The sequence below is a fragment of the Mobula birostris genome, chromosome 14 (assembly GCF_030028105.1).
Source record: "Mobula birostris isolate sMobBir1 chromosome 14, sMobBir1.hap1, whole genome shotgun sequence".
Lineage (NCBI taxonomy): Eukaryota > Metazoa > Chordata > Chondrichthyes > Myliobatiformes > Myliobatidae > Mobula > Mobula birostris.
In genome coordinates, this window is record NC_092383.1 from 98,880,283 (window position 1) to 98,907,988 (window position 27,706).

Consider the following 27,706-nt stretch of genomic DNA (forward strand, 5'->3'; position numbering starts at 1 on the left):
CCAGTGTGTGATGGGACAGTGTAGGAGGAGTGTCTGATGGAACAGTGTAGCAGTAGTGTGTGATGGGACAGTGTAGAGGGAGTGTGTGATGGGACAGTGTAGAGGGAGTGTGTGATGCGACGCTGTAGAGGGAGAGTGAGTGATGGGATGGTGTAGAGGGAGTGTGTGATGGGACAGTGTAGAGGGAGTGTGTGATGGGATGGTGTAGGGGGAGTGTGTGATCGGCCCGTTTTGGGGGAGTTAGTGATGTCCCGGTGTAGAAGTAGTGTGTGATGGGACAGTGTACAGGGAGTGTGTGATGGGACAGTGTAAAGGGAGTGTGAGAAGGACAGTGTAGAGGAAGTGTGTGAAGGGACAGTGTAGGGGGAGTGTGAGATGCGACAGTGTAGGGGGAGTGTGTGATGGGACAGTGTAGAGAGAGTGTATAATGGGCCGGTGTAGATATAGTGTGTAATAGGACAGTGTAGAGGGAGTGTGTGTTGGGACATTGTAGAGGGAGTATGTGATGGAACAGTGTAGGGGAATTGTGTGATGGGACGGTGTAGGCTGAGTGTGAGATGGGACAGTGTAGAGGGAGTGTGTGATGGGACGGTGTAGAGGGAGTGTGTGATGGGACAGTGTAGGAGGAGTGTCTGATGGAACAGTGTAGAAGTAGTGTGTGATGGGACAGTGTAGAGGGAGTGTGTGATGCGACGCTGTAGAGGGAGAGTGTGTGATGGGATGGTGTAGAGGGAGTGTGTGATGGCACAGTGTAGAGGGAGTGTGTGATGGGATGGTGTAGGGGGAGTGTGTGATGGGACTGTGTAGAGGGAGTGTGCAATGGGTCCGTGTAGGGGGAGTTTGTGTTGGACGGTGTAGGGGGAGTGTGTGATCGGCCCGTGTTGGGGGAGTTAGTGATGGCCCGGTGTAGAAGTAGTCTGTGATGGGACAGTGTACAGGGAGTGTGTGATGGGACAGTGTAAAGGGAGTGTGAGAAGGACAGTGTAGAGGAAGTGTGTGATGGGACAGTGTAGGGGGAGTGTGAGATGCGACAGTGTAGGGGGAGTGTGTGATGGGACAGTGTAGATGGAGTGTATGATGGGCCTGTGTAGATATAGTGTGTGATGGGGCAGTGTAGAGGAAGTGTGTGTTGTGACAGTGTAGAGGGAGTGTGTGATGGGACAGTGTAGGGGAATTGTGTGATGGGACGGTGTAGGTGGAGTGTGTGATGGGACAGTGTCGAGGGAGTGTGTGATGAGACGGTGTAGGAGAGTGTGTGATGGGACAGTGTAGAGGGAGTGTGTGATGGACAGTGTAAAGGGAGTGTGTGATGGGACAGTGTAGAGGGAGTGTATGATGGGCCAGTGTAGATATAGTGTGTGATGGGACAGTGTAGAGGGAGTGTGTGATGGACAGTGTAGGGGGTGTGTGTGATGGGACGGTGTTGGGGGATTGTGTGATGGGACAGTGTAGAGGGAGTGTGTGATGGGCCGTTGTAGATATTGTATGTGCTGGAACAGTGTAGAGGGAGTGTGTGATGGGCTGGTGTAGGGGAATTGTGTGATGGGACGGTGTACGGGGAGTGTGTGATGGGACAGTGTAGAGGGAGTGTGTGATGGGATGGTGTAGAGGGAGTGTGTGATGGGACAGTGTAGGGGGAGTGTGTGCTGGGCTCTGTAGAGGGAGTGTGTGATGGACAGTGTAAAGGGAGTGTGTGATGGACAGTGTAGGGGGAGTGTGTGATGGGACGGTGTAGATGTAGTGTGCGATGGGACAGTGTAGAGGGAGTGTGTGATGGGACGGTGTAGGGGGAGTGTGTGATGGGACTGTGTAGAGGGAGTGTCTGATGGAATAGTGTAGAAGTAGTGTGTGATGGGACAGTGTAGGGGGAGTGTGTGATGGGTCTGTGTAGAGGGAGTTTGCGATGGGACCGTGTAGGGGGAGTGTGTGATGGACGGTGTGGGGGGTGTGTGTGATGGGCTGTGTCGAGGGAGTGTGTGATGGAAGGTGTAAAGGAGTGTATGATGGACAGTGTAGGGGGAGTGTGTGATGGGACAATGTAGGAGGAGTGTGTGATGGGACAGTGTAGAAGTAGTGTGTGATGGGACAGTGTAGAGGGAGTGTGTGATGGACTGTGAAGGGGGAGTGTGTGATGGGACAGTGTAGGAGGAGTGTGTTATGGGACAGTGTAGGAGGAGTGTCTGATTGAACAGTGTAGAAGTGGTGTGTGATGGGACAGTGTAGGAGGAGTGTCTGATGGAACAGTGTAGAGGGAGTGTGTGATGGGACAGTGTAGAGGGAGTGTGTGATGCGACGCTGTAGAGGGAGAGTGTGTGATGGGATGGTGTAGAGAGAGTGTGTGATGGGACAGTGTAGAGGGAGTGTGTGATGGGATGGTGTAGGGGGAGTGTGTGATGGGACTGTGTAGAGGGAGTGTGCAATGGGTCCGTGTAGGGGGAGTGTGTGTTGGACGGTGTAGGAGGAGTGTGTGATCGGCCCGTGTAGGGGGAGTTAGTGATGGCCCGGTGCAGAAGTAGTGTGTGATGGGACAGTGTACAGGGAGTGTGTGATGGGACAGTGTAAAGGGAGTGTGAGAAGGACAGTGTAGAGGAAGTGTGTGAAGGGACAGTGTAGGGGGAGTTTGAGATGCGACAGTGTAGGGGGAGTGTGTGATGGGACAGTGTAGAGGGAGTGTATGATGGGCCGGTGTAGATATAGTGTGTAATGGGACAATGCAGAGGGAGTGTGTGTTGGGACAGTGTAGAGGGAGTATGTGATGGGACAGTGTACGGGAATTGTGTGATGGGACGGTGTAGGCTGAGTGTGAGATGGGACAGTGTAGATGGAGTGTGTGATGGGACGGTGTAGAGGGAGTGTTTGATGGGACAGTGTAGCGGGAGTGTGTGATGGGCTGTGTAGGGGGAGTGTGTGATGGGACGGTGTAGGGGGAGTGTGTGATGGGACCGTGTAGGGGGAGTGTGTGATGGGCCGGTGTAGATGTAGTGTGTGATGGGACAGTGTAGAGGGAGTATGTGATGGGACGGTGTAGGGGGAGTGTGTGATGGGACTGTGTAGAGGGAGTGTGCGATGGGACCGTGTAGGGGGAGTGTGTGATGGGTCTGTGTAGAGGGTGTTTGCAATGGGACCGTGTAGGGGGAGTGTGTGATGGACGGTGCGGGGGGTGTGTGTGATGGGCTGTGTAGAGGGAGTGTGTGATGGAAGGTGTAAAGGAGTGTATGATGGACAGTGTAGGGGGAGTGTGTGATGGGACAGTGTAGGAGGAGTGTGTGATGGGACAGTGTAGAGCCAGTGTGTGATGGGACAGTGTAGGAGGAGTGTCTGATGGAACAGTGTAGAAGTAGTGTGTGATGGGACAGTGTAGAGGGAGTGTGTGATGCGACGCTGTAGAGGGAGAGTGAGTGATGGGATGGTGTAGAGGGAGTGTGTGATGGGACAGTGTAGAGGGAGAGTGAGTGATGGGATGGTGTAGAGGGAGTGTGTGATGGACAGTGTAGAGGGAGTGTGTGATGGGACAGTGTAGAGGGAGTGTGTGATGGGCCGGTGTAGATATAATGTGTGATGGGACAGTGTAGAGGGAGTGCGTGATGGGACAGTGTAGAGGGAGTGTGTGATGGGACGGTGTAGGGGGAGTGTGTGATGGGACAGTGTAGAGGGAGTGTGTGATGGGACAGTGTAATGGCAGTGTGAGATGGACAGTGTAGAGGGAGTGTGTGATGGGATGGTGTAGGGCGAGTGTGTGATGGGACTGTGTAGAAGGAGTGTGCAATGGGTCCGTGTAGGGGGAGTGTGTGTTGGACGGTGTAGGGGGAGTGTGTGATCGGCCCGTGTTGGGGGAGTTAGTGATGGCCCGGTGTAGAGGTAGTGTGTGATGAGACAGTGTACAGGGAGTGTGTGATGCGACAGTGTAAAGGGAGTGTGAGAAGGACAGTGTAGAGGAAGTGTGTGATGGGACAGTGTAGGGGGAGTGTGAGATGCGACAGTGTAGGGGGAGTGTGTGATGGGACAGTGTAGAGGGAGTGTGTGTTGTGACAGTGTAGAGGGAGTGTGTGATGGGACAGTGTAGGGGAATTGTGTGATGGGACTGTGTAGGGGGAGTGTGTGATGGGACAGTGTAGAGGGAGTGTCTGATGGGCTGGTGTAGATATATTTTTTGATGGGACAGTGTAGAGGGAGTGTGTGTTTGGACAGTGTAGAGGGAGTATTTGATGGGACAGTGTAGGGGAATTGTGTGATGGGACGGTGTAGGCTGAGTGAGTGATGGGCAGCGTAGGAGGAGTGTGTGATGGGACAGTGTAGGGGAAGTGTGTGATGGGACGGTGTAGGGGGAGTGTGTGATGGGACAGTGTAAAGGGAGTGTGTGATGGACAGTGTAGAGGGAGTGTGTGATGGGACAGTGTAGAGGGAGTGTGTGATGGGCCGGTGTAGATATAATGTGTGATGGGACAGTGTAGAGGGAGTGCGTGATGGGACAGTGTAGAGGGAGTGTGTGATGGGACGGTGTAGGGGGAGTGTGTGATGGGACAGTGTAGAGGGAGTGTGTGATGGGACAGTGTAAAGGCAGTGTGAGATGGACAGTGTAGAGGGAGTGTGTGTTGGACGGTGTAGGGGGAGTGTGTGATGGGACGGTGTAGGGGGAGTGTGTGATGGGATGGTGTAGGGGGAGTGTGTGATGGGACTGTGTAGAGGGAGTGTGCAATGGGTCCGTGTAGGGGGAGTGTGTGTTGGACGGTGTAGGGGGAGTGTGTGATCGGCCCGTGTTGGGGGAGTTAGTGATGGCCCGGTGTAGAAGTAGTGTGTGATGAGACAGTGTACAGGGAGTGTGTGATGCGACAGTGTAAAGGGAGTGTGAGAAGGACAGTGTAGAGGAAGTGTGTGATGGGACAGTGTAGGGGGAGTGTGAGATGCGACAGTGTAGGGGGAGTGTGTGATGGGACAGTGTAGAGGGAGTGTATGATGGGCCGGTGTAGATATAGTGTGTGATGGGACAGTGTAGAGGGAGTGTGTGTTGTGACAGTGTAGAGGGAGTGTGTGATGGGACAGTGTAGAGGAATTGTGTGATGGGACTGTGTAGGGGGAGTGTGTGATGGGACAGTGTAGAGGGAGTGTGTGTTTGGACAGTGTAGAGGGAGTATTTGATGGGACAGTGTAGGGGAATTGTGTGATGGGACGGTGTAGGCTGAGTGAGTGATGGGACAGTGTAGAGGGAGTGTGTGATGGGACGGTGTAGAGGGAGTGTGTGATGGGACAGTGTAGGGGGAGTGTGTGATGGGCTGTGTAGGGGGAGTGTGTGATGGGACGGTGTAGGGGGAGTGTGTGATGGGACCGTGTAGGGGGAGTGTGTGATGGGCCAGTGTAGAGGGAGTGTGTGATGGGATGGTGTAGGGGGAGTGTCTGATGGGACTGTGTAGAGGGAGTGTGCAATGGGTCCGTGTAGGGGGAGTGTGTGTTGGACGGTGTAGGGGGAGTGTGTGAACGGCCCGTGTTGGGGGAGTTAGTGATGGCCCGGTGTAGAAGTAGTGTGTGATGGGACAGTGTACAGGGAGTGTGTGATGGGACAGTGTAAAGGGAGTGTGAGAAGGACAGTGTAGAGGAAGTGTGTGATCGGACACTGTAGGGGGAGTGTGAGATGCGACAGTGTAGGGGGAGTGTGTGATGGGACAGTGTAGAGGGAGTGTATGATGGGCCGGTGTAGATATAGTGTGTGATGGGACAGTGTAGAGGGAATGTGTGTTGTGACAGTGTAGAGGGAGTGTGTGATGGGACAGTGTAGGGGAATTGTGTGATGGGACTGTGTAGGGGGAGTGTGTGATGGGACAGTGTAGAGGGAGTGTCTGATGGGCTGGTGTAGATATATTTTTTGATGGGACAGTGCAGAGGGAGTGTGTGTTGGGACAGTGTAGAGGGAGTATGTGATGGGACAGTGTAGGGGAATTGTGTGATGGGACGGTGTTGGCTGAGTGTGTGATGGGACAGTGTAGAGGGAGTGTGTGATGGGAAGGTGTAGAGGGAGTGTGTGATGGGACAGTGTAGGGGGAGTGTGTGATGGGCCGGTGTAGATGTAGTGTGTGATGGGACAGTGTAGAGGGAGTGTGTGATGGGACGGTGTAGGGGGAGTGTGTGATGGGTCTGTGTAGAAGGAGAGTGTGATGGGCCGGTGTAGATGTAGTCTGTGATGGGATAGCGTAGAGGGAGTGTGTGACGGGACAGTGCAGGGGGAGTGTGTGATGGGACAGTGTGGAGGGAGTGTGTGATGGAGGGTGAAGAGGGAGTGTGTGATGAGACAGTGTAGAGGGAGTATGCGATGGGACAGTGTAGAGGGAGTGTATGATGGACTGTGTAGAGGGAGTATGTGATGGACAGTGTAAAGGGAGTGTGTGATGGACAGTGTAGGAGGAGTGTGCGATGGGACAGTGTAGGGGAAGTGTGTGATGGGACAGTGTAGGGGGAGTGTGTGATGGGACCATTTAGGGGGAGTGTGTAATGGCCTGCTGTAGATGTAGTGTGTGATGGGACAGTGTAGAGGGAGTGTGTGTTGCGACAGTGTAGAGGGAGTGTGTGATGGGACGCTATACGGGGAGTGTGTGATGGGACCGTGTAGCGGGAGTGTGTGATGGGACAGTGTAGGGGAATTCTGTGATGGAACCGTGTAGGGGCAGTGTGTGTTGGGACAGTGTGGAGGGAGTGTGTGATGGGCCGGTGTAGATATAGTGTGTGATGGGACAGTGTAGAGGGAGTGTGTGTTGGGACAGTGTAGAGGGAGTGTGTGATGGGACAGTGTAGGGGAATTGTGTGATGGGACGGTGTAGGTGGAGTGTGTGATGGGACAGTGTAGAGGGAGTGTGTGATGAGACGGTGTAGGAGAGTGTGTGATGGGACAGTGTAGAGGGAGTGCGTGATGGACAGTGTAAAGGGAGTGTGTGATGGGACAGTGTAGAGGGAGCGTATGATGGGCCGGTGTAGATATAGTGTGTGATGGGACAGTGTAGAGGAAGTGTGTGATAGGACAGTGTACGGGGAGTGTGTGATGGGACAGTGTAGAGGGAGTCTGTGATGGGCAGTGTAGGGGGAGTGTGTGATGGACAGTGTAGGGGGAGTGTGTGATGGGACGGTGTAGGGGGATTGTGTGATGGGACAGTGTAGAGGGAGTGTGTGATGGGCCGTTGTAGATATTGTATGTGATGGAACAGTGTAGAGGGAGTGTGTGATGGGCTGGTGTAGGGGAATTGTGTGATGGAACGGTGTACGGGGAGTGTGTGATGGGACAGTGTAGGGGGAGTGTGTGATGGGCTCTGTAGAGGGAGTGTGTGATGGACAGTGTAAAGGGAGTGTGTGATGGACAGTGTAGGGGGAGTGTGTGATGGGACGGTGTAGGGGGAGTGTGTGATGGGACTGTGTAGAGGGAGTGTGTGATGGACAGTGTAGGGGGAGTGTGTGATGGGATGGTGTTGGGGGATTGTGTGATGGGACAGTGTAGAGGGAGTGTGTGATGGGCCGTTGTAGATATTGCATGTGATGGAACAGTGTAGAGGGAGTGTGTGATGGGCTGGTGTAGGGGAATTGTGTGATGGGACGGTGTACGGGGAGTGTGTGATGGGACAGTGTAGAGGGAGTGTGTGATGGGATGGTGTAGAGGGATTGAGTGATGGACAGTGTAAAGGGAGTGTGTGATGGACAGTGTAGGGGAAGTGTGTGATGGGACGGTGTAGGGGGAGTGTGTGATGGGACCATGTAGGGGGAGTGTGTGATGGGCCGGTGTAGATGTCGTGTGTGATGGGACAATGTAGAGGGAGTGTGTGATGGGACGGTGTAGGGGGAGTGCGTGATGGGACTGTGTAGAGGGAGTGTGCGATGGGACCGTGTAGGGGGTGTGTGTGATGGGCTGTGTAGAGGAAGTGTGTGATGGACAGTGTAAAGAGAGTGTGTGATGGACACTGTAAGGGGAGTGTGTGATGGGACGGTGTAGATGTAGTCTGTGATGGGACAGTGTAGATGGAGTGTGTGATGGGCCGGTGTAGATGTAGTGTGCGATGGCACAGTGTAGAGGCAGTGTGCGATGGGATCGTGTAGGGGGAGTGTGTGATGGGACAGTGTATAGGGAGTGTGTGATGGGACAGTGTAGGGGAATTCTGTGATGGGACGGTGTAGGGGGAGTGTGTGATGGGACAGTGTAGAGGGAGTGTGTGATGGGACGGTGTAGGGGGAGTGTGTGATGGGACCGTGTAGGGGGAGTGTGTGATGGGCCGGTGTAGATGTAGTGTGTGATGGGACAACGTAGAGGGAGTGTGTGATGAGACGGTGTAGGGGGAGTGTGTGATGGGACTGTGTAGAGGGAGTGTGTGATGGACAGTGTAAAGGGAGTGTGTGATTGGACAGTGTAGGGTAATTCTGTGATGGGACGGTGTAGGAGAGTGTGTGATGGGACAGTGTAGATGTAGTCTGTGATGGGACAGTGTAGAGGGTGTGTGTGATGGGACAGTGTAGAGGAAGTGTGTGATAGGACAGTGTACGGGGAGTGTGTGATGCGACAGTGTAGAGGGAGTGTGTGATGGACTGTGTAGAGGGAGTATGTGATGGACAGTGTAAAGCGAGTGTGTGATGGACAGTGTAGGAGGAGTGTGTGATGGGACAGTGTAGGGGGAGTGTGTGATTGGACCATGTAGGGGGAGTGTGTGATGGGCCGGAGTAGATGGCGTGTGTGATGGGACAATGTAGAGGGAGAGTGTGATGGGACGGTGTAGGGGGAGTGTGTGATGGGACTGTGTAGAGGGAGTGTGCGATGGGGCCGTGTAGGGGGTGTGTGTGATGGGCTGTGTATAGGAAGTGTGTGATGGACAGTGTAAAGGGAGTGTGTGATGGACAGTGTAGGGGGAGTGTGTGATGGGCCGGTGTAGATGTAGTGTGCAATGGCACAGTGTAGAGGCAGTGTGCGATGGGATCGTGTAGGGGGAGTGTGTGATGGGACAGTATATAGGGAGTGTGTGATGGGACTGTGTAGGGGAATTCTGTGATGGGACGGTGTAGGAAAGTGTTTGATGGGACAGTGTAGAGGGAGTGTGTGATGGGACAGTGTAGAGGGAGTGTGTGATGGGCCGGTGTAGATATATTGTTTGATGGGACAGTGTAGAGGGAGTGTGTGATGGGCTGTGTAGAGGGAGTGTGTGATGAGACGGTGTAGGGGGAGTGTGTGATGGGACTGTGTAGAGGGAGTGTGTGATGGACTGTGTAGAGGGAGTGTGTGATGGACAGTGTAGGGGGAGTGTGTGATGGGACAGTGTAGGAGAGTGTGTGATGGGACAGTGTAGAGGGAGTGTGTGACGGACAGTATAGGGGGAGTGTGTGATGGGACCGTGTAGATGTAGTGTGTGATGGGACAGCGTAGAGCAAGTGTGTGATAGGACAGTGTACGGGGAGTGTGTGATGGGACAGTGTAGAAGGAGTGTGTGATGGACTGGTTAGAGCGAGTGTGTGATGGGCCGGTGTAGATATAGTGCGTGATGGGACAGTGTAGAGGGAGTGTGTGATTCGACGCTGTAGAGGGAGTGTGCGTGATGGGATGGTGTAGAGGGAGTGTGTGATGGGACAGTGTAGAAGTAGTGTGTGATGAGACAGTGTAGAGGGAGTGTGTGATGGGACAGTGTAGTGGGATTCTGTGATGGGCCGATGTAGATGTAGTGTGTGATGGAATGTGTAGAGGGAGTGTGTGTGGACAGTGTAAAGGGAGTGTGTGATGGGACGGTGTAGGGGGAGTGTGTGATGGGACGGTGTAGGGGGAGTGTGTGATGGGACAGTGTAGAGGTAGTGTGTGATGGGCCGGTGTTGATACAGTGTGTGATGGGACAGTGTAGAGGGAGTGTGTTATGGGACAGTGTAGGGCGAGTGTGTGATGGGACGGTGTAGGGGGAGTTTGTGATGGACAGTTTAAAGGGAGTGTGTGATGGACAGTGCAGGGGGAGTGTGTGATGGGATGGTGTAGGGGGATTGTGTGTTTGGACCGTGTAGTGGGAGTGTGTGATGGGCCGGTGTAGATATAGTGTGTGATGGGACACTGTAGAAGGAGTGTGTGATGGGACAGTGTAGAGGGAGGGTGTGATGGGCCAGTGTAGATATAGTGTGTGATGGGACACTGTAGAAGAAGTGTGTGTTGGGACAGTGTAGAGGGAGTGTGTGATGGGACAGTGTAGGGGAATTGTGTGATGGGCCGGTGTTGATACAGTGTGTGATGGGACAGTGTAGAGGGAGTGTGTTATGGGACTTTTTAGGGCGAGTGTGTGATGGGATGGTGTAGGGGGATTTTGTGATGGACAGTTTAAAGGGAGTGTGTGATGGACAGTGCAGGGGGAGTGTGTGATGGGATGGTGTAGGGGGATTGTGTGTTTGGACCGTTTAGTGGGAGTGTGTGATGGGCCGGTGTAGATATAGTGTGTGATGGGACAGTGTAGAAGGAGTGTGTGATGGGACAGTGTAGAGGGAGGGTGTGATGGGACAGTGTAGGGGAATTGTGTGATGGGACGGTGTAGGGGGAGTGTGTGATGGGACAGTGTAGGGGGAGTGTGTGATGGACAGTCTAAAGGGAGTGTGTGATGGACAGTGTAGGGGGTTGTGTGATGGGACAGAGTAGAGGCAATATGTGATGAGCCAGTGCAGATATAGTGTCTGATGGTACTTTGTAGAGGGAGTGTGTCATGGGACAGTTTAGGGGGAGTGTGTTATGGGATGGTCTAGGTGGAGTGTGTGATGGGACAGTGTAGAGGGCGTCTGTGATGGGCCGGTGTAGATATAGTGTGTGATGGGACAGTGTAGAGAGAGTGTCTGATGGGACGGTGCAGGGGGTGTGTGTGATGGGACAGTGTAGACGGACTGTGTGATGGGACAGAGTAGGGGGAGTGTCTGATGGACGGTGTAGACGGGGTGTGTGATGGGACAGTGTAGAGGGAGTGTGTGATGGACTGTGTAGAGGGAGTGTGTGATGGGACAGTGTAGAGGGAGTGTGTGATGGACTGTGTAGAGGGAGAGTGTGATGGACAGTGTAAAGGGAATGTGTGACGGACAGTGTAGGGGGAGTGTGTGATGGGATGGTGTAGATGTAGTGTGTAATGGGACAGTGTAGGGGGGTGTGTGATGGGACAGAGTAGAGGGAGTATGTGATGAGCCAGTGCAGATATAGTGTCTGATGGTACTTTGTAGAGGGAGTGTGTCATGGGACAGTTTAGGGGGAGTGTGTTATGGGATGGTCTAGGTGGAGTGTGTGATGGGACAGTGTAGAGGGCGTCTGTGATGGGCCGGTGTAGATATAGTGTGTGATGGGACAGTGTAGAGAGAGTGTCTGATGGGACGGTGCAGGGGGAGTGTGTGATGGGACAGTGTAGACGGACTGTGTGATGGGACAGAGTAGGGGGAGTGTCTGATGGACGGTGTAGACGGGGTGGTGATGGGACAGTGTAGAGTGAGTGTGTGATGGGACAGTGTAGAGGGAGTGTGTGATTGACTGTGTAGAGGGAGTGTGTGATGGGACAGTGTAGAGGGAGTGTGTGATGGACTGTGGAGAGGGAGTGTGTGATGGACAGTGTAAAGGGAATGTGTGACGGACAGTGTAGGGGGAGTGTGTGATGGGATGGTGTAGATGTATTGTGTGATGGGACAGTGTAGGGGGAGTGTGTGACGGGCCGGTGTAGATGTAGTGTGTGATGGGACAGTGTAGAGGGAGTGTGTGATGGACTGTGTAGAGGGAGTGTGTGATGGACTGTGTAGAGGGAGTGTGTGATGGACAGTGTAAAGGGAGTCTGTGATGGGACAGTGTAGGGGGAGTGTGTGATGAGTCAGTGTAGGGGAATTGTGTGATGGGACAGTGTAGAGGGACTGTGTGATTGGACGGTGTAGAGTGGGTATGTGATGGACAGCGTAGAGGGAGTATGTGATGGACAGCGTAGAGGGAGTGTGTGATGGACAGTGTAAAGGGAATGTGTAATGGACGTTGTAGCGGGAGTGTGTGATGGGACAGTGTAGGGGGAGTGTGTGATGGGCCGGTGTAGATGTAGTGTGTCATGGGATGGTGTAGAGGGAGTGTGTGATGGTCCGGTGTAGATGTAGTGTGTGATGGGACAGTGTAGAGGGAGTGTGTGGTGGGCCGGTGTAGATGTAGTGTGTGATGGGACAGTGTAGGGGTAGTGTGTGATGGACAGTGTAGGAGGAGTGTGTGATGGGATGGTGTAGGGCGAGTGTGTGATGGGACAGTGTAGAGGGATTGTGTGATGGGCCGGTGTAGATATAGTGAATGATGGGACAGTGCAGAGGGAGTGTGTGATGGGATGGTGCAGGGGGAATGTGTGATGGGACAGTGTAGGGGGAGTGTGTGATGGGACGGTGTAGAGGGAGTGTGTGATGGACGGTGTAGAGGGAGTGTGTGATGGGATGGTGTAGAGGGAGTGTGTGATGGGACAGTGTAGGGGGAGAGTGTGTTGGGACAGTGTAGAGGGAGTGTGTGATGGGACGGTGTAGAGGGAATGTGTGATGGGACAGTGTAGGGGGAGTGTGTGATGGGACGGTGTAGAGGGAGTGTGTGATGGACGGTGTAGAGGGAGTGTGTGATGGGATGGTGTAGAAGGAGTGTGTGATGGGACAGTGTAGAAGTAGTGTATGATGAGACAGTGTAGAGGGAGTGTGTGATGGGACAGTGTAGGGGAGTGCGTGATTGGTCAGTGTAGGCCGAGTGTGTGATGGGACGGTGTAGATATAGTGTGTGATGAGACAGTGTAGAGGGACTGTGTGATGGGACGGTGTAGGGGGAGTGTGTGATGGGACAGTGTAGAGGGACTGTGTGATGGGACAGTATAGAGGGAGTGTGTGGTGGACAGTGTAGGGGGAGAGTGTGTTGGGACAGTGTAGAGGGAGTGTGTGATGGGAGGGTGTAGATGTAGTGTGTGATGGACTGTGTAGATGTAGTGTGTGATTGGACAGTGTAGAGGGAGTGTGTGATGGGACAGTGTAGAGGGAGTGTGTGATGGGACGGTGTAGAGGGAGTGTGTGATGGACTGTGTAGAGGGAGTGTGTGTTGGACAGTGTAAAGGGAATGTGTGATGGACAGTGTAGGGTGAGTGTGTGATGGGACGGTGTAGGGGGAGTGGGTGATCGGACGGTGTAGTGGGAATGTGTGATGGGCCGGTGTAGATATTTTGTGTGAAGGACAATGTAGAAGGAGTGTGTGATGGGACAGTGTAGGGGGAGTGTGTGATGGGCCAGTGTAGATGTAGTGTGTTTTGGGACGGTGTAGAGGGAGTGTGTGATGGGACAGTGTAGAGGGAGTGTGTGATGGGCCAGTGTAGATATAGTGTGTTTTGGGATGGTGTAGAGGGAGTGTGTGATGGGACAGTGTAGAGGGAGTGTGTGATGGACAGTGTAGGGGGAGTGTGTGATGGGACAGTGTAGGAGGAGTGTGTGATGGGCCGGTGTAGAGGGAGTGTGTGATGGGCTGTGTAGAGGGTGTGTGTGATGGACAGTGTAGAGGGAGTGTGTGATGGGACCGTGTAGAGGGAGTGTGTGATGGGACAGTGTAGGGGGAGTGTGTGATGGACCGTGTAGCGGGTCTGTGTGATGGGACGGTGTAGTGGGAGTGTGTGATGGGACAGTGTAGGGGGAGTGTGTGATGGGCCAGTGTAGATGTAGTGTGTTTTGGGATGGTGTAGAGGGAGTGTGTGATGGGACAGTGTAGAGGGAGTGTGTGATGGGCCAGTGTAGATGTAGTGTGTTTTGGGATGGTGTAGAGGGAGTGTGTGATGGGACAGTGTAGAGGGAGTGTGTGATGGACAGTGTCGGGGGAGTGTGTGATGGGACAGTGTAGAGGGAGTGTGTGATGGGACAGTGTAGCGGGAGTGTGTGATGGGCCGGTGTAGAGGGAGTGTGTGATGGGACAGTGTAGAGGTAGTGTGTGATGGGACAGTGTAGGGGGAATGTGTGATGGACAGTGTAGGGGGAGTGCGTGATGGGCTGGTGTAGATATTGTGTGTGATGGGACAGTGCAGAGGGAGTGTGTGATGGGACAGTCTAGGGTGAGTGTGTGATGGGCCACTGTAGATGTTGTGTGTTTTGGGATGGTGTAGAGGGAGTTTGTGATGGGACTGGTAGATGTAGTGTGTTTTGGGATGGTGTAGAGGGAGTGTGTGATGGGATGGTGTAGAGGGAGTGTGTGATGGGCCAGTGTATATGTGTCTGATGGGACAGTGTAGATGTAGTGTGTTTTGGGATGGTGTAGAGGGAGCTTCACTTTATGTCTGACCCCTGTGTCTGTTGCTGTTTTTCAGACTCCAGTGGATGGGAGATGGGGTTCCTGGGGTCCTTGGGGATCTTGCTCTCGCTCCTGTGGGGGTGGGGTCCAATTCTCACGGCGCCATTGTGACAATCCTGTTCCCGCTAATTTTGGCAAGTTCTGTCTTGGGAAGCGGGAGATGTTCCAGTCGTGTAACCTGAAAGGTTGTCCAGACAATGGTGGTAGGTCTACACCCAGGAACAGTGGCAGCACCAACCCTCTCGTATCAGGAACCCTCGTTGGTTGTTACTTCCTGCTGCATCTTCCACTGCCCAGGCCATTGGCATCCTTCACCTGCCTCACTGCCCACTAGCATCTCCTCCACCCACCTCACTGCCCACTGGCATCGTTCACCTGTGCCACTGCCCTTTGGCATCCTTCACCTGCCTCACTGCCCACTGGCATCCTTCACCTGTTTCATTACCCATTGACATGCCCATTAGCATCACCCAGCTCATTGCCCGTTGCCCCATTCTGTTACACTATTATTGTTTTACCCCGTCCCACTTCAATGCACTGTTTGATAAATTGACTCTTTGAACAGTATGCAAAACAGATTTTACACTGTATTTTTATTCTTATGACCATAATGAACCAATTTGAATTTCCCTCACTCACCTTCTCCACTACCTATGACTGTACGGCTAAGCACAGCTCCTGTTGACGACACCTCTGTTTTTGGCCGAGTCAAAGGTGCTGACAAATCAGCATCTAGGAGGGAGATTGAGAATCTAGCTGAGCAGAGCCACAATAACATATTCTCACTCGATGTCAGCAAGACCAAGGAGCTGATTATTGACTTCAGGAGGAGTCAGAGGTCTGTGAGCCCATCAGTGGATCAGAGGTGGAGAGGGTCAGTTACTTTAAATTCCTGTTAGACAATCTGTCCTGGCTCCAGCACATCAGAGCAATTTGGAAGTGCCTCTACTTCCTTCCCAGTTTGTGAAGATTTGGCTTGACATCTAAAACTTTTACATACTTCTGTAGATGTGTGGTGGAGAGTGTACTGACTGGATGCATCATGGTCTGGTATGGAAACACCTTCAAAAAGTATTGGATGTCGCCCAGTCCATCCTGGGTAAAGCCTTCCCCTCCATTGAACACATCTATACAGAGCCAGTTGCAAAAAACAACATCCATCGTCAAGGACCCCGACCATCCAGTCCGTGCACTCTTCTCACTGCTGCTACCAGAAAGAAGGTATAGGAGCCTCAGGACCCACTCCACCAGGTTGAGGAATGGTTATTCCCCCTCAACCATCAGGCTCTTGAACCCAAAGGGGATAAGCACTCAACTTCACTCGCCCCATCACTGAACTGTTTCCACAAACTCAACACTCACATTCAAGCACCCCATCTCATGTTCTCAATATTTATTGTTTATTTATTTATTATTATTATTATTGTATTTTTATTTTTTCTCCTCTCAAAGTGATAAAACCTGAGGTACAGGAATAGCCAAGAACACTCATTTTTCAATTGCTAGGATCTTTCAGACTATTCTAGTGGTGTCTCATATTGTGGCTTCTGGAGATTTACGTAGATATTGCTGTGTAGTGACTTTGGGTTGCTGCCATTTGTAGAAATTACTACTGGGGCAATGTATACCTTGTTCATGTTCCATAGTCTTTCAATTGCCTCTTTTCTCGCTTTGCTCACTGCTACCAGAGGAAGGTGTTGCCTTCGATCAGTCTCTCTCTGTCCCTCTCGCTTGCTGCTGAAGGATGATGTCAAGAGTCTTGGGTCTTGGGCAAGGTTTAATCAATGAGGTTTGTGGATTGGACTTGCACAGTTTATGTGTTTCCATTTTTTGTTGTTATTTTGTGTGATGTTGATCGAGTGATTGGCTCTGCAACCGGCACTAGATTGAATTGAACTGAGCTGAAGCTGAATGTTTTGTTGATTTTGTGGTTTGATGTTTTATGTTCTGTGTTTTTTTTGCTCATTATTTTGCTGTCTGTGCGATTTGTTCTTTGTTTGCACGCTGGGGATTGATGTTTTCCTTTGAACGGGTTCCATGGTGTTTCTTTGTTTCGTGGCTGTCTGTGGGAAGAGAAATCTCAGGGTTGTAGAGGGCACACATAGTTTGATAAAAAATGTACTTTGAATCCTTGAATTCAGCATATTTCTGATTCTTCATTTAGTAATTTCTATAAGTTATGTGTGTTTGGAATAGCTTTATCTATTAAATAAGTTGTTCTTGCTTGTTTATCCTGTATTATAATATCCAGACAGTCATTATGGATTGTCCTATCTGTAATAATGGATCGGTGGTAATATAATTTGTAGGACTCTGACTCTAAAACTGGATCAGGCTTGTATTTATAGCAAGGTATGGTGTTTTTTTATGAGTTTGTACTTTAAAACAAAATTTTGGTGAATGACATTTGCCACTTGATTGTGCCTCTGTTAAGTCATCAGATTGAGCTAAACTGCTACAGGATCCTGTAATGTGTTGGATTGGTTCTCGCTTCTCTTGGTATTTTATACACTTACCATCTTGGATATGTTATTTTATTATGTATTTTCGATCATTTGTTCTGTTAAACACATCCTGTATTGCCACAAGGAACCCTTCTGTTTCTGGAAGAGGTCTCTATCTCTGAGACAGGTGTTAATTATTAGTAGTATTATTTCCTTTGTATTTGCATGGTTACTGTCTTTTGCACACTGGTTATTTGTCTGTCCTGCTAGGTGTGGTCTTTCATGGATTTTATTTCTTTATTTCACAATACAGCACCCTTTGAGACACACCAGCCCAGCAACCCCTGACAAACTCAATTAACCCTAACCTAATCACTGGGCAATCTACAATGATCAATGAACCTATCCCGTACGTCTTAGGACTGTGGGAAGAAACCAGAGCACACGGGGAAAACCCAGACGTTCCACGGGGAGAACGTATACAAACTCTTGCCAGAATTTAACTCCGAACTCCAGTACGCCCCTAATTGTAATAGCATCACACTAACCACTACGTGCCTGTGGCACCCTATTGTGATCCTTAGCTTTATTGAGAATGAATCTCAGGGTTGTATATAGTGATATATACATACTTTGATAATAAATTTACTTTGAACTACCTCCTCCTCCTCCTCTGACGTGTCCTCATTGTCCGCCTCGTCAGCCTGGCTCACGCTCAGCAGTGGGGGTTCCTCAAATACATAATGAACCAATTTACCGAACTGCACATCTTTGGACATGGAGGAAAATGGAGCAATCAGGGAGAAGGTGGAAAACCCACACAGGCAGCACCCAAGACAGCACACAGGCAGCACCCAAGACACCACACTGGCAGCACCCAAGACAGCACCCAAGATAGCACACAAGCAGCACCCAAGACACCACACAGGCAGCACCCAAGACACCATAACAGGCAGCACCCAAGACAGCACACAGGCAGCACCCAAGGCAGCACCCAAGGCAGCACCCAAGACTCTACAGCTGGGAAGCAGGGGCTATGCCCACTGTGTCTACGTACCATTCCCTTGCAGTCTGTATGTGATCATCCTGAACTGCACCTGCCCTGCACAGTCCAGTCACCCCCAGCCTCCACCTCAACTCCTCCATGCTGCCTCATTGCCCTTTCCCATCTGATCCCCTCCGTTGTCCCCTGTGGCTAAGGCCACGTCCACCCTTTCTTGGGCCCAGTCCTCCGCCCTTACCCTCCCCTCCCCTCCCCTCGCCATCCGCTCCGCGGCCAGGTGGCATGTTCCTAATGGGAGTGCCCTGTTGCCGACAGGCCTGAGCTTCCGTCAGGAGCAGTGTGAGGAGAGGAACGGGCTGTCGCCGGAGGGGACACTGCTGGAATGGGAGCCTTACTACCACGGCATCCGCTGGGCTGACCTCTGCAAACTCAACTGCCTGCTGAAGGGGACATCTCGTGTCAACGTCTTCTCTGTCAAGGTTTGTCTAAACCTCTCCATACCTCTCCCCATTGAGACCCCCCTACCGCCACCTCCCAGTCCCATCCAGACGTCTATTCAGAGGGCCCACACAAGCTCCCTCTACCTTCCCAGAGGAACGCGTCTGCATTAGGTCAAGACACGTCAACACTGGGTCAATGTAGCACCAAAGCAGAGTCAACAAGCACCTCCTTCTGGCTTCACCCCCCCAGCAACTTCCTGCTGATGCCCCCTTGGGTGACCCCAACAGCTTTTTCTACAGCTGTGATCAAAAAGCTCCAGACCCTGGTCCTCTGCACCTCCCTCCGTAACTGGATCCTCAACTTCTGAACCAGGAGACCACAATCTGTGCAGGTCGGAAATAACATCTCCACCTCGCTGACAATCTCAGGGCACACCCTGGGGTGCTTGCTCAGCTCTCTCCACCCATGATTGTGTGGCTAGGCACGGCTAAAATCCCAGATGCCATCTTCAAATTTGCTGACAATACAACTATTTCAGATGGTGATGAGAGGGCGCACAGGAGTGAGATATATCACCTAGCTGAGTGGTGTCACAACAACCTTGCACTCAACGTCAGTAAGACCAAAGAACTAATTGTGGACTTCCAAAAGGGTAAGACGAGGAAACACACACTGGTCCTCTCAGAGGGATCAGAAATGGAAAGAGTGAGAGATTTCAAGTTCCTGGGGATCTATCCTGGGCCCAACATATCGATGAAGCTATAATGAAGGTCCAACAGTGATTATATTTCATTGGGAGTTTGAGGAGATTTGGTTTGTCACCAAAGACATTCAGAGATTTCTACAGATGTACTGTGGAGAGCACCCTAACTGGCTGCGTCACGGTCTGGTATAGGGTGAGGGGGGTGAGGGCTACTTAACAGGATCACAACAAACTGCAGAGAGCTGTGAACTCAGTCAGCTCCATCATGGGCACGAGGCTCCGTAGTATCCAGGACATCTTCAAGGAGCAGTGTCTCAAAAAGGCAACACCCATCATTACGGACTGAAATCATCCAGGACATGCTATGTTCTCATTGTTTCCATCAAGGAGGTGGTACAGGAGCCCGAGACACACATACAATGTTTCAGGAACAGCTTCTTCCCCTCTGAATGGACTTTGAACCTATGAACACGACCACATCACTTTTTGATTTTTATTTTTGCACTACTTATTTAATTTAACCATTATATATACTGAAGGTAATTCATGGTGGTTTTCTATTATTATGTATTGTGTTCTACTGTTGCTGCAAAGAGAACAAATTTCACAACATATGCGGGTCACGCTGGGTGGCCTGGGTGTCTGATCCTCAGTGACCCGGTCCCTTGGTCCAAACACTGACCTCTCGCCCTGCAAATGAACCCATGGATTCCCACTCCTGTCTTTGCGACATCACAACTAACCTCACTTCTGTGTGTAACTTCTTGCCTGCCCTCTGCAGGACCTCAAGGCTGTGTGACTCCACGACTGACCTCTGCTCACTACGTAACCCAAGGCTGACCTTTGCTCTTTGCCCCAACTCCGTGCAGGTGCAGGATGGGACATCGTGTTTCCCACACAGCAATGCTGTGTGTGTGCGCAGCCAGTGTGTGAAGACCGGCTGTGATGGGCTGATTGGCTCCAGGAAGCGCTACAGCTCTTGCGGTGTGTGCGGGGGTCTTGAAGCAAACTGCAAGAGGGTGGTCCATCACTACCATAGGAGAGTGTGAGTGAACCCTGCAACTTCACCTCTGAACCCTGCCCTTGCATCTCCAAACCCTCTTTCTGTATACAAGCTCTGCCCCTTGACCTTCTGAACCTTGTTCTGCAACCTCCACACTCTTTTATTGAACTCTAAGCTAACTGCACAACCTTCCCATGACCTGCCCCTCAACCTCTGAACCCTACCTTTTAAAATACTGACCCACTAAGGACCTATGCCCCTCACTCCATCAAAATGATGACCACCGCTGCCTTAGATCCCACTGCTGATGAATTTCTTCCTGCCAAACCCCAACCCCCTACCCATCAAACCTACAACTCTCTTGACCTTTGACCCTGGAACCTCACAAAAATTTTGGTCATTGACTCTTCGATTTTCCTTCTCTAGCTCATCCCCTCCCCCCACTCTTGATCCTTGAACCCGCTAACTGGGCAGCCCTTCAGCCTTTCAGCTGTTGATCTCTTGACCCTTCATCTGACCTCCAAACAGATGACCAATGCTCTGACCTATAACCTACCATGGTGCACAATAACGTCATATTCCCTTTGGGCGCTTCTTCACCATCTCTCCGTTTCCACTCTCGGATCTTTGACTTCCTGACCCTTCTCACTACTCCCTTTCACCCTATTGCTCCTGGTAAACTCACCATATCCTCTACTGATCAATAGACAATCAATGAGTTGGACACCTTCATCTGCCTTAATCTAATCCTCAGAATGTGATTGCAACATGTCCCAGGAGAGAGAGCGGTGGGAAACAACCAGACTAGTCGATTAAATTAACTCCATCATCAAATCAGAGATGTGCAGAGCAATAAATGGCCCTCCAGACCATCCATACTCAGGCTGACCAAGATATATAGTCAAGCTAATTCAATTTCCTTCAAAACTCTTGTAATCCAAATCCCTGAGCACAGATTCCTTCAATGTATCTAACATACTGAGCCTGCTTGAAGCACTTCCTCTGACAGATGGTTCTATTTATCCACCACCCGCTGTGTGGAAAAAAATCCCCTCTGCTTCATATAAAACCTTTCAACTCTGGCTTTAAAATTTTGTTCCCTGGATTCAGTTTCTACATGTTGGAGGAAAAAATGCTCAAACTGTCTAATCTCTCCCTGTAACTCAATCCGGATCGTCTCCTCTCTCCCTGTAACACCATCCAGACAGTCCAATTTCTACCTGTAACTCACTTCAGACTGTCTAATGTCTCCCCGTAACTCGGTCCAGACTCTCTCCTCTCTCCCTGTAACTGAACCAGACAGTCAAATCTCTCTGTAACAGAATTCAGTCTGTCTAATGTCTCACTGTAACTCAGTTCAGACTGTCTCCTCTCTCCCTGTAACTCAGTCCCTCAATTTCTTGCAAGCGTTTCTTTTGCACCGTTTATAGCTGAATGGTGTGGGCACATGGCCAAGTGGTTAAGGCATTGGACTAGCGACCTGAAGGTCGTGAGTTCGAGCCCCAGCCGAGGGAGCGTGTTGTGTCCTTGAGCAAGGTACTTAATCACACATTGCTCTGTGATGACACTGGTGCCAAGCTGTATGGGTCCTAATGCCCTTCCCTTGGACAACATGGGTGTCGTGGAGAGGGGAGACTTGTAGCATGGGCAACTGCCGGTCCTTCCATACAACCTTGCCCAGGCCTGCGCCCTGGAGAGTGAAGACTTTCCAGGCACAGATCCATAGTCTCGCAAGACTAACGAATGCCTTATCTATAGCTGAATGGCTTGCTTCCTATATCAAAGTAAGCAGAACATTGCCTAACACCCCAAATATGACTTTGCCGGCATCTTGGACACTGGCAACATAATATGCTGCCTTCTGTGCTCATACACTGACTGATGAAGGCCAATGTTCCCATTTCCTTTTTAACTATCTTCCTGTTCAGGTGACCTTTGCTTCTTTGATTTGTGCTTTTGTGCCTTGTGAGTACACGATTAGCTGAATTAAATTACCGTGGGGTGGCCTGGTGGTGAAGTGGTCAGCAAAGCGCTTTATAGTACCAGTGTCCCAGTTTCAATTCCCACTACTGCCTACAAGGTGTTTGTACTCTATCCCCGAGATCACATGGGTTTTCTCCAGATGCTCCGATTTCCTCCCACAGTCCAAAGACATTTGGGTTAGTAGGTTACTTGGTCATTGTAAATTGTTCCATGATTAGGCTGGAGTTGAATTGGGAATTGCTGGGCACAGCTCAAAGTGCCCGAAGGATCTGTTCTGTGCTGCAACTCAATGAAATAAAAATTAAACTGCATTTGCCATTCCTCTGCCCAGCTACGCCACCAGTCCAGATCCCATTACATTTCCTGGTACTCGTCTTCACTGTCAATGGATTACATCCTTCCTAAATGTTGTATTTCTCTTATGAGAAGCCATTTTTCCTCTCTGCGGTCTGTTACCAAGGTATATGGGGAGCGAGTGACTGTCTCAGAGGGTGGGGAGTGGAGTGGTATGAGTGGGCGGGTCCTGACCCTCTTTCTCCGTGCTGCAGGATGAACTACAGCGAGGTGGGGGTGATCCCACGGGGAGCAGCCAACCTGAAGGTGCGCCAACAGCCCAGGAGGGCTCCATTCCAGCTGTCGGCCTGCCTGGTGCTGCAGCGGGAGGACGGAAGCTTTGTGTTGAACGGTCGGGGCCGGATCAGCGGCTTTCCCAGCCTGGTTCAGGCAGGTGGAGTGGCACTGCACTACTCGGGCTGGAGCTCCCGCAGGGAGGTGCTGCAGGCAATCACCTGTGCGCCCCTGTCCGAGGAGCTGAGGCTGATGGTGTACAAACTGGGCTCGAGGAGGGCAGTCCGCATCACCTACTCCTACTACCTACACAGGAGGAGGATTCAGGGGGAGGAAGTGCGAGAGGTGGTAAGGGCTCCAGCAGGAAAAACCGGACCAGAACCTCGCCCTGTCCTGAGACCAGATCCCTTCCCTGTCCCCAGACTGGACACCACCCCTGTCTCCAAACTGGACACCAGCTCTGCCTCCAAACCAGACCCCACCTCTGTCCCCAAACTGGAAGTCATTACAGTCCCCAGACCGGGCATCACTCCTGCCCCCAAACCAGACCCCACCTCTGTCCCCAAACTGGAAGTCATTACAGTCCCCAGACCGGGCATCACTCCTGTCCCAAAACCAGAACACACCCATGCTTCTAGCCAGCAGTCCACACTCTCCCCGCAAGAACAGCCCACCCCTATTCCTACAGAGGACCTCACCTGTTTCCCCAGTCAGGAACCCCCCCCTGTCCCCACACAGGACCTCAGCGCTGTCCTCACACTGGTTCCAGTTCCTCTCCCCACAGGGCGCCCCACCTCAGGAAGCTGGCAGACGGGATCCTGGCAGTTCTGCTCTGTCTCTTGCGGCGTGGGCTGGGTGTCGAGAAGGGTGGTTTGCACAGACGAAGCAGGGAGACAAGTGAAAGCTTGCAATATGGAAAGGAGACCACACAGCATGGCACTATGTGTCAGGGGGAGCTGCAGCAGGGGGAAAGGATAGGCACAGAGATCCCATACACGGTCCCATCACACACTACCCCTAGATCATCCCACCACACACTCCCCTACACTGTCACATCACACACTCCCTCTACACTGTCACATCACACACTCCCCCTAGATCATTCCATCACACACTCCCTCTACACTGTCCAACATACACTCCCTCTACACCATCCCATCACACACTCCCCTACACTGTCCAACACACACTCCCTCTACACCGCCCCATCACACACTTCCTCTACACCGTCCAATCACACACTCCCCTACACTGTCCAACACACACTCCCTCTACACCGTCCCATCACACACTCCCTCTACAGTGTTCCATCACACACTCCCTCTACACCGTCCCATCACACACTGCGTCCCATCACACACTCCCTCTACACCGTCCCATCACACACTCCCTCTACACTGTTCCATCACACACTCCCTCTACACCGTCCCATCACACACTCCCTCTACTCTGTCCCATCACACACTCCCTCTACACTGTCCATCACACACTCCCCCTACACCGTCCCATCACACACTCCCTCTACACCGTCCCATCACACACTCCCTCTACACTGTCCATCACACACTCCCCCTACATCGTCCCATCACACACTCCCTCTACACCGTCCCATCACACACTCCCTCTACACCGTCCCATCACACACTCCCTCTACACTGTCCGCTCACACACTCCCTCTACACGGTCCCATCACACACTCCCCCTACACCGTCCATCACACACTCCCCCCACACTGTCCCCTCACACACTCCCTCTGCACAGTCCCATCACACACTCCCCCTACACTGTCCCATCACACACTCCCCCTACATCGTCCCATCACACACTCCCTCTACACCATCCCATCACACACTCCCTCTACACTGTCCAACACAGACTCCCTCTACACCGTCCCATCACACACTCCCTCTGCACCGACCCATCACACACTCCCTCTACACCGTCCCATCACACACTCCCTCTACACCGTTCCATCACATACTCTCCCTACACTGTCCCATCACACACTCCCAGGACACGGGTCAGACACAGAGTGAAACTCCCTCTACACTGTCCCATCATACACTCCTGGGACATGGGTCAGACACAGAGTGAAACTCCCTCTACGCTGTTCCATCACACATTCTCAGGACACGGGTGAGACACAGAGTGAAACTCCCTCTACTTTGTCCCATCACACACTCTCAGGACACAGGTGAGACACAGAGTGAAACTCCCTCTACACTGTCCCATCACACATTCTCAGGACACGGGTGAGACACAGAGTGAAACTCCCTCTACACTGTCCCATCACACACTCCCAGGACACGGGTGAGACACAGAGTGAAGCTCCCTCTGCACTGTCCCATCACACACTCCCAGGACACGGGTCAGACATGAAGTTACAATGAAATGAAATGAAGACTGAAATCACTCACTGTTTGTCTATCAAAATCTATTGATCCTCCTACTGATATTTGCTCTTTTCCATATTTCCAATATCCAATGAATCTGTTTGAGGAACACTCATGTGTGTGTGTGTTTGTGCGTCTGCATGTGATTGTCAAACCTCAGCCCCACTCCGCTCCCCAGTTCCATACAGGTGATTGTGGGGAGGGGGGCATGGTTTGATCTCAACGCTCACCCATCTTCTGTACTGCAATCGGCATGGCTGTGCATACGAACAGTGTCACAGAGGACACACGTATGGCTTGGTCCCTGTCCTTTGGCAAGGAGTCAGACTCTTGAGGGAGGGGAAGTCTCACCCAAACCATGCAGTCGTTCCAACCCCTGGGTGTGAAGACTCACTTAAAGAATGTACCAATGGAATCAGAGAAGGACTCACTGAACGCCTGTACCAATAGGGACCTGGAGACATACTGACTGAACGGCTGTACCAATGGGGACCTGGAGACAGACTGACTGAACGCCTGTACCAATGGAATCAGATAGGGACTGACTGAAAGCCTGTACCAGTGGGGACTCAGAGACAGACTGAGGGGCTGTGTCTGTTGCTCACATGTTTTGTCCTGCTGGGAGGGTGATCAGTTCTGAAGTTAGGGATCGGGGGAAGAGGGGACAGGGAGAGCAGGAACTGGAGGATTTGGCAGGGACAAAGTGGGTGCAGTTTAATACACAGTGAGGTTGAGAACAGAATGTAGGAGGGAAAGGGGTGGATGTCAGAGTGGATACATAAGGGGTAGAAAGTCTGCTCTCCTCTTCTTTCCTGAGGCCTGGGCATCTACAATGGGCACTGCCAGGTACTGGAGAGATCCAACACTACTACTGTTCCCACAAACCCCTCCCAATCCATTGAAAGGATCATTTAACCAATATCAGTGATTTCTCCCAGACTGACATCCCCAGTAACATCCTCATCCTGTCCCATCGGACAAACAACATAATTCACAAGCCTCCTCTATCATGGGAAGAGATCAATAAGCTGACAGAGGAAACAACTCGATAATATGTTTAAAGTCTCGATGAAGTGACACAACATCCCCACTGACTCCTGGGAATCTCCTGCCCACGACCGCAGCAAGCGTGGGCTGGAGTTGGAAATCTGGAGCTGTTGACCAGGGGCACACAGGGGTCCTACGTGAGCAATAGGAGAGGTATCCTCACTTGCCCATCCCGACACACACTGCTGTCCTACCTGTGGTAAAGACTGACCTCATCACTCACCTCAGGACAACCAGAGGGACGTCCTCGAACCCAAGAAGCAGGGGAAAGCAGGTAGGCTGCAGGGTGCAGCAGGAAAGCAGACAGGAAGAGTGGAAGGAGGAACTCGGGAACTGTGCAGAGAAGTAGCAAATGCCGTTTAACACAGTGTGCTGTAAAGCCACCTACATTATGGAGGAGATACAACACACACCAAGTCAGTCAGGTCCAAAGGGTGTGGCTGACCGATGGACGTGGCTGGAGATGGGGCTGGTAAGAAAGCAGAGGCAGTGGGAAAAGTGGTAGGGGTCTGGATCCATGGACAAGAGGCAGAGACAATAATACTGTGTTCAAGCAAGTTTATCAAAGCAATATGAAGTTCAAGTGTAATTGTCGTTCGTCCATAGATGAATACCCATGAATACAGCCAAACAAAATAGCATTACTCCGAGCCAAGCTGCAAAACACAGCACCAACAGTCATAAACAGGGACCAGGCACACATAAGATACCATCAAACATACAGTGACAAAAAATATAGTCCAAATCCAAATCCCCGAGCCCATGAAATGCTGCAGCGGTCTGCAGCTGAATACATCATCCTCTGCCGAGCAGGCACTGAGGGGCAGCAGGCATGCCACGCCACACTGCCTCCGGCCCTCGGGTGGAGCGACCGACTCCAACATCTCTCTTCTGAGTGACGGCACTGCAGCTGGAGGACTAGTCCTCACTACACAACTCCCCTGCCGTTTGCCAAAAAACATGATTTGGACTTGCAGAATTGCACATTGACAATGTCCAACAGGGTCTTGCAATCACAATAAAAGTGACTAAGATGATCGTTCTCTCTTCGACTGCATATTGCCTTCATGCACCAGCACCTCTCTGTCGCGGGCAGCATCACGGACCGCACCAAGACCAGCTCCTTCCGTTTCTACGCCAACGAGCAACGCACTGATGAGATAGGCCTGCAGTACGTTAAATTCTTGATGACCAGCAGGGTCTTGTGATCGTAAAAAGCAAATTAAAAAAAGACAATAGCACCTCTGCTTGGCCCTGTGGAAGCCATTGAGTCCAAGCACACCACCATCTAATCATCCAAATCTCAGGTTTGTCTACTGCATACATACTTTAATAATAAATGGATCTTGAACCTTGCACAATATGTAATTTCCTTCACTACAGACGACAACAGTGGACCTTCTCTTGGTAAATAAGGCTGGGGAAGAGGCTGAGGTATCGGTGGGCGGGCAGTTTGGGACCAGTGATCACAATCTTACTCATTCAAACTAGTCATAAAAGATAGAACTGGTCCACAGACTTTTCTACTTTTATTACCCACAGGTGAGGTACTGGAGAATGAGTGATGTTGTGTCTTTATTTATGAAGGGCTGCAAGCACAAACCAGGAAACGGCAGGTCAGTGAGCCTAACAGCAATAGTGGGAAGGTACCCTGAGGGGATTCTGAGAGAATCTACCTGCATTGGGAAAGGCAAGGACTGATTAGGGATTGTCAGCATGGATTTGTGTGTGGAAAATAATGCCTCAACAAATATGTGTTTTTTGAAGAGGTGACCAAGAGGATTGATGTGGGCAGGGCAGTAGATGGTGTCTACATGGACTTCAGCAAGGTCCATGACAAGGTC

At 51.4% G+C, this 27,706-nt stretch overlaps 1 protein-coding gene across 1 annotated transcript in view; it reads left to right on the forward strand.

The window, feature by feature from the left end:
- LOC140209423 (A disintegrin and metalloproteinase with thrombospondin motifs 5-like) overlaps positions 1–27,070 on the forward strand; it is a 105,682-nt gene extending 78,612 nt beyond the window's left edge. Inside the window, exons 5-9 of the mRNA XM_072277669.1 lie at positions 14,295–14,478; positions 18,041–18,204; positions 19,739–19,914; positions 22,404–22,770; positions 26,939–27,070. Coding sequence (XP_072133770.1) covers positions 14,295–14,478; positions 18,041–18,204; positions 19,739–19,914; positions 22,404–22,770; positions 26,939–27,070 — 1,023 coding nt within the window. The remainder of the gene's footprint in view (positions 1–14,294; positions 14,479–18,040; positions 18,205–19,738; positions 19,915–22,403; positions 22,771–26,938) is intronic.
- Positions 27,071–27,706: the final 636 nt, after the last annotated feature.